Source organism: Xyrauchen texanus, chromosome 27 (genome assembly GCF_025860055.1).
Source record: "Xyrauchen texanus isolate HMW12.3.18 chromosome 27, RBS_HiC_50CHRs, whole genome shotgun sequence".
Classification (NCBI taxonomy): Eukaryota; Metazoa; Chordata; class Actinopteri; order Cypriniformes; family Catostomidae; genus Xyrauchen; species Xyrauchen texanus.
This window is the reverse complement of record NC_068302.1, coordinates 17,381,511-17,388,175: the sequence shown is the minus strand read 5'-3', so window position 1 is coordinate 17,388,175 and position 6,665 is coordinate 17,381,511. Positions and strand designations below refer to the sequence as shown.

Below are 6,665 nucleotides of genomic sequence, written 5' to 3'. Positions count from 1 at the left end.
ATTACTTTTAATTACATTATGGGGTTATATTATTTCTAATAAATTATTAATTATGGCCCTGTAATAAGTCATTGTGAAGTAGAAATGCGAGGAGCTGAGTGTATGACTTGTAACAATGAACATAGAAATTTTGGCATTATTTTGATTGACATCACTTTGTTGAGTGGAAAAGTGTTTTATAAAGAAACTTAAAAGTAATTATTAATGTGATTACTAATGACTTTATTTAAAAAGTAAAGTAATTTGATTACAATTTTAGATAAATTACAAATCTTTAATGGGTTACTATTTTTAAGTAACTTACCCAAACCTGCTCATGACCATCAAGATTCGGAGAACAAATACATTTTGGTCTGTTCCTTACACAAAGCTATCACTGACCTTCAGAAGACTGAATGCAAAGCAAAAGTCGTGTGAACCACTTTTATGACTATTACATATTGGCCGTTTACCAAACTGCATTTTTGCGCCATTGAAAGGCACCTCGGAAAGGGGATGCCACTCAAAGTACATTGCAAACAAAAGTAAACAATTTTCACACAAGGCCCTTTCACAAGATTTTTATTGAAGGGTACATTCCAACTGTAATGCCATGCTACCTTTAGAGTGCCCACATGAAGAGCTCTGTCCTTCATAGTGAGTAGGGCATGGGGGTGATCACTTTTGATTGGAATTTGGCCATTGTCATTTTGGAGCTTTACAGCCCCAGTCTTACTTTACTGTCATTAAATAGAAAGGAGTAGCCAGGATAGTCTTCAACAAATCACCTTTTGTGTTGGACTGAAGAAAACCACTCTTGTTATTCTATATCTACGAATGTCAAACCATCTGAATTTCTTTTTTTAAAAGCAAGCCTACATTCAAAGTCAGAAGTGAATAGCATGGATACATAGAGACTTTATGAGTATAATGTATGTGTGTGTGTGTGTGCGCAAGTAGTCATGTGTGAACCTCACTGGACTGATGATCTGTGATTTCAGAGCCATCTGGACTTGGCCCTCAGGCTGTTTAGATCTTCATGCAACAATCTGACATCAATATGTAACACAGTTGCATCAGACAAAGCCCATTCCCAAATCCAGCATGCACAATTAAATCACCAAACCCTCAAGAACCTTTGTTTACAAATGGATAAACGACAATAACATTGCAATAGGATTGCCAAATGTGCTTAGATGAGGGGTGAGGACCTCGTATTGTGTAATCAAAGTTTATTCATATCACTAGCCTGTTTCCTCCATCTCACACAGCAGGCTGCCGATATCCGTACAATCTCACCTAAACAAAAGCCATTTCATCTCCCAACCATGCAAGTAAATTTGGGTTATTAATGCAACTAATTATCCTTTTTCTGGCCAAATTTGAATTTAAATGAACAATCTGAGATATCATCAAGAGAAGCAAAGGCACCCCACTGTGTTCTTTTGCTCTGATGGAAAGATTACAATTAGAGCACTGGAGTGGTAAGGGTTGAGCAGAGAGAGTCTATTACACTGAGAAAATTTCCAATTACAAATCCGCTATACAGTTGTCAGTGGTAATTAAATGCTTGGCGAGCATAGAGGGCTTTGCCATTTGTGGTGGCCCTGGTTTCGTCATTATTTGAGCCAAATGACGTGCTCACTGTTGAGGTCAAATCAGACATCCCACTGCATAGGGATCAGTCAAGGCGAGATGTTTTGAGAAGGCTTGGCTTTTAAAAAGTAGTTATGTATGCTCCTTGTTGCTTGAAATTTTCATCAGTTGCATTACATGAAGAGATTGGTTTGTGGTTATCGATTGCAAAGGAAGTAATTCCACAGTCTGACCTTGGCTTTGCAATGAGCCTTTGGTGAAGTGTAGGCCAACACAATAAAAACTTTCAGAAAATGGTGAATTAGATAATGCAACTTGGCATACTTAACGTTTTCTAGATTACAACAGACCCATGTGACTTAAAAACAGACATTGCATGTTCACGGCAAAAATCTCTTTTAATAATTTTTTTAAGAAATATTTACAGATTTATATTAGATCACATAATACACAAAATACCTTTGCAACAGGAGCCTGACAATCTAAGCTCACAAATGTAAACCATCCATCCATAATTCTATGTATCATTAGCATGCTCTTCACTCAAAATAGAGGTCCAACATAATATGATCGGGATAGTAAGGCTCAAAATGTATACAGATAACACAATGACTGTGTCAGCACACCTGTGCAGATATTAACATTACACCAGTCCTGTCTGGGCCTTAAATTCAGTCCCCCAAAACCCAATTTATACTACCGCATCTGTTATGTGATTCATTGGTTGGGTATGCAAGTTTGTCTTGGTGAAGTAAGCAAACCAGAGTTTTTAAATCTATCGTGGTCAATTTTATCCAAACAGCATCATATCGTAGGTCTCAAACATTAGGCTGTTAGCCTTGTGGGTTTGAATATGGCCAATTATTCAGATTGCACAAAACTGTATAAAAAATATCAACCCTTCAGTCTTGAGCAAAACACAAGGGGGAAAAAAAAGACAATGAGCAAATAAAATCTTCTAATTGTTTGCCACAGGTTACACAAACCTCAAGCTGCCTCTTTTTGTTAGGGCAGACTTACACACAGACAAAAAAAATCTCAGTAAAAGTACATGTGAAAATATAGTCTTTGACTCTTTGCAGATGCGAAATTGCTGATAAATGTTAAAATATCCATTAATTGCAACCAAACCGAGCACCAAAGTGTTGGAAAACACTTAAGGCTGAACCATATGTAACATCAAAGTTATAAACCAATATGAGCCGATTCCATATAAAGAACATATTGACAGGGTGAAACGTGTTTATATTGGATCATATAAAAAAAAAAAAAATGTAGTAGTAAAATGAATAAGAGAGAAAATAAATGTTTCGAAGTGCACTGCAAATAAACAGATTCTTACAGCTGATGCATTTTGTACATTTTGTGCAAGAGCAGAGATTTTACATGGCTTAGCAACTGGCAATCAGCATACTGAGTTCATGCACCATTCAAATCAGATGGACAGGAATACAATCTGTAAAGAGTTCTAATGGTCACAAAAGCTAGCAGAAAAGAAGGCATTACAACAGTTTAGTCATCCCTTTTGTAATAGCATGGTAGGAGGTAGAACTAATTGTTCTAAGTGCATCTACTATTTTTACGACCGATATCAACATCCAACCCTACTGCAGAACATTGCCGTCATTATGAGCACATGTGATCATTAAAAAAAAAAAAAAAAAAAAAGAGAGAGAGAGAGATTTAAGGGGGAAAATCTTGGACAACACAGTATCAAAATATCAAGGGTACAGTTCTATGTGCTGAGGTTAATGGGAAGATAATAAAAGATATTGATAGGCAAGTAAAGCATAATATTCTATACTCTGGTTTGATGAATGCATTTCCCGCTTAACATTAATTTGATATCAATTGCAAAGACAGTTATGAACACAAATCATGTATGAGAGACTGAATGAGCTCGAATGGAACTGAGCTCGTATGGAACTGATGCGAGGTAGCCTGCAGCACATTGAACATCACATCACAGACGCATTATTCTAAACTATATCAGATCATACTATCCTACTTAAACAATTACCTATCAGTCCTCAAGTACTGGCTATGAGGATGCCACAGTGTTTCAATGTTCTTAGATATCTAAACTCAAAACATACCCTAGACTAATAAATAAGAGGCACTACTGTAAATTTGGGAGTCTTACTGTTATAGGCAGTGGAATATCCCTCCTAGCTAGTATTTTTACTTGGGATCAGCATTAAAAAAATACTAACATGGCTTTGAATCAAACTAGAAAAGGATTCTGAAACAATACATGGAACTTAACACAAGCAACGAGCAAACCAAAAACAATTATTTTCTTAGGGTTAACAGTGGTAATGATCAAGACCACGATATCGAAGGAGACACATTGAAACCCATAGAGCCTTCTTCATACTACATCTTATATGAAAAGGTATGATCACATACAACAGACTATTTTGGAAGACCTAGCAGTCAAGATCCTTTTTTAATAATAATTTCCCACATTTACAACAAAAGCAATCCATGTTCTAAATGTCCATTAGTTGGTCGTGTTTCTAGTGCATTCTTTTAATGTTTACTTGCAGGTTAATATGCTACAGTACTGTTGTTTTGCATGGTTTGCCTTTGACAGGTCAGACCTCATCTCAGGAAAAACAGGAAATCCAAGACATGGCAGAAAATCTACCAAAACTAAAAGAACCAGTGTTATACTGCAAACATCTGCAAGGCACAAATTTACAACTCCAAACAGAAATCTGCTAATGTGAAGACACCCTGTTTTAGCAGCTCTCTGTGAGTTTTATAATGTACTGTATTACTACAACTTCTTAAACAAATTGTGCATTGAACTGCCATCTGTCCAACAAATTCATCGAACAAGTCTGTAAATATATATATAAAAAAAGATCAAATACAGGAGTTAAGTAATAAATAAAAAATGTATTTTATATAAATATGTGGGTCCTTATTTTCAAATTGTCTGGGAAATGTAGGAAAGAATTTACAATAAATGACTACACCTGTTTACATTCATAGAACAAGCTGCCCTATTAAAATAATGGCATGATTAATTCGATAAACTTTAACATTGATACATTGGCAGCATCTTTAGTGATGCGTTCTTTGATATGACTCATCTATGACAGTTAGCTATGAATGGGATTAAGATTGCACGGTTTACACAAGGAAGCTAGAATCATTGATTCCCCTCTGGAGCGCCCAGACACGAACATAATCTTTGCAAGTAGTTCATGGTCCCTTTTTTTTATTTGATAAGTATCTTATAATAGAGCTAATGACTTCCTAAATCTTTTATATAAAATTTAATTCTAAGCCCCAGCACTTCCCCCAGTACTACAGAAAAAGAGATGTGGGTTATAAGCGAGATCAGTAGAGGCAAAGTAAACATCAGCCATTTTCACTTGGCTGTATTATAAATTTTTTATTCATTTAATACCCCACAGTAAAACCTGCCATGATCATACCTGGTATTTGATCATTTTTAAAGTGTTTCTGCCTCTAAATACAGCTATACAGACAGAGCCAACATCTCGCTATGTGCTCTTGGTGAAGGGAAGTGTAGTCGTCCACTCTGTGTCCTCTCTCCTTCCTACAGTCTGCCCATACAGGTGGCTGTTCTGCTTCACTTGCGATCATCGATGGTTTTAATGAATTCCACGGCGGCAGTGAACTGCATCCACCAATAGCACTCCTCCCCACTCAGCCTGCTGGCGTAAAAATTATTGATGTACTGAATGGTGGACAGAAGGCAGGGTGGGTTCGCCTGGAGGGAGGGGGAGAGAGTGAGAAAGGAGGAATTAACGTACGAGATAACATCTGACCACCCACTATGTAAATGCTTACACATCCAAGTGCACTTACTAGTTGAGAAAATCTGGTGTGTGTGCACACAAAAACATGAAAAACAAACAGGTATGGAAAAGTGAAGTGAAATAGAAGTGAAAGAGTCATGCACAGATACACAAACACACAACATTTTGTTTTTCAGTTGTTTTTCTAAACATGCTAGATGGATAGTTTTGTTTTTTTGTAATGGATTAGTAGTTTTTCATTACATCTTAAAAAGCTGCTTAATAAAGGCATTATGTGTTGTTACGCCACCAAAAGTTCAGTAGTCTGTACCTATACCAGTGAAATTTGACAGTTCTCGATACCAATTTCAATACCACAGCAAAAATATGCTAATATGATAATGTGCTGTTGAACACACCAGTTTAGTTATTTAAAAAAAAAAAAATGAAGTTCAATTTAATTTCATCATCAAAATGGTGTCTAATCTATAAATTCTTAAAACTTTTAACAAGTAAAAAATCTTACTTTTCAACATGTCATTGCATTTTCTTGCCAAACTTTATTCAGCAGCTGTCTTGCTTGTGATATTTTGATTATTATTATTACAGTGAATATTCTATTTACAATACAGTTGTAACAATTTTTAACAGTTGTCAATTTCTTCAATTTCAGGCATCTAGATATTTTGAATCATGCTTTTATTACAAGTTTTTTTGCTTGACTTTCCGGATAAACAGTTCGCGTTATGGCGCAGTGAGATCATTGAAGACTTTTAAGACACGTCTGAAATCTCATCTCTTTACACTGGTCTTTAAAACTGAAAAATTAAATGTAGGGCACTGTTTTGAAGTGCTTGTATTTTGGACTACTGGTGTTTGTGTATGTGGTCATTTTGAAATATTGTTTTTAATTTTATTACAGTGAGGCACATTGGTCAACTTGTTTTCAATGTGATATAAATAAAGCTGAGCTGAAAGCGCAAATGCTGTGATTTTAATTATATAAATATATATTTTACAAGTGGTTCACAATGGACAAGTGCTCTGCTCTGTCATCTCATTTAACGTAAATTATTCTCAATATCTGTGGAGTTTCTAGTGGATGAGCGGTCGGATTTAAAGTACGCAGCTCTTTCGCAGTAAGATTGCAGCCATCAGTAGTTTCATAAAATCACACTAGGACATGTCACGATTTTAATTAGATTAATTGTCCATTTCAATGTAAAAGGAGTAACAGAGCATGCGTTCAAAATAAGCCTTAAAAAGCATTTTAAAGCTGTTGTGTGTCAGTCATACTGCGCGCTGGTACCGGAT

General features: G+C 35.8%; 1 protein-coding gene across 6 annotated transcripts in view; it reads right to left on the bottom strand.

Moving 5' to 3' along the window:
• Nucleotides 1-1,959: 1,959 nt before the first annotated feature.
• The window catches only part of gapvd1 (GTPase activating protein and VPS9 domains 1), a 65,678-nt gene continuing 60,972 nt past the window's right edge, over nucleotides 1,960-6,665 (bottom strand). For all 6 annotated transcript variants that reach the window (XM_052094436.1, XM_052094439.1, XM_052094440.1 and 3 more), the window contains one exon: nucleotides 1,960-5,323. In XM_052094436.1, coding sequence (XP_051950396.1) covers nucleotides 5,183-5,323 — 141 coding nt within the window. In that variant the 3' untranslated portion in view covers nucleotides 1,960-5,182. The remainder of the gene's footprint in view (nucleotides 5,324-6,665) is intronic.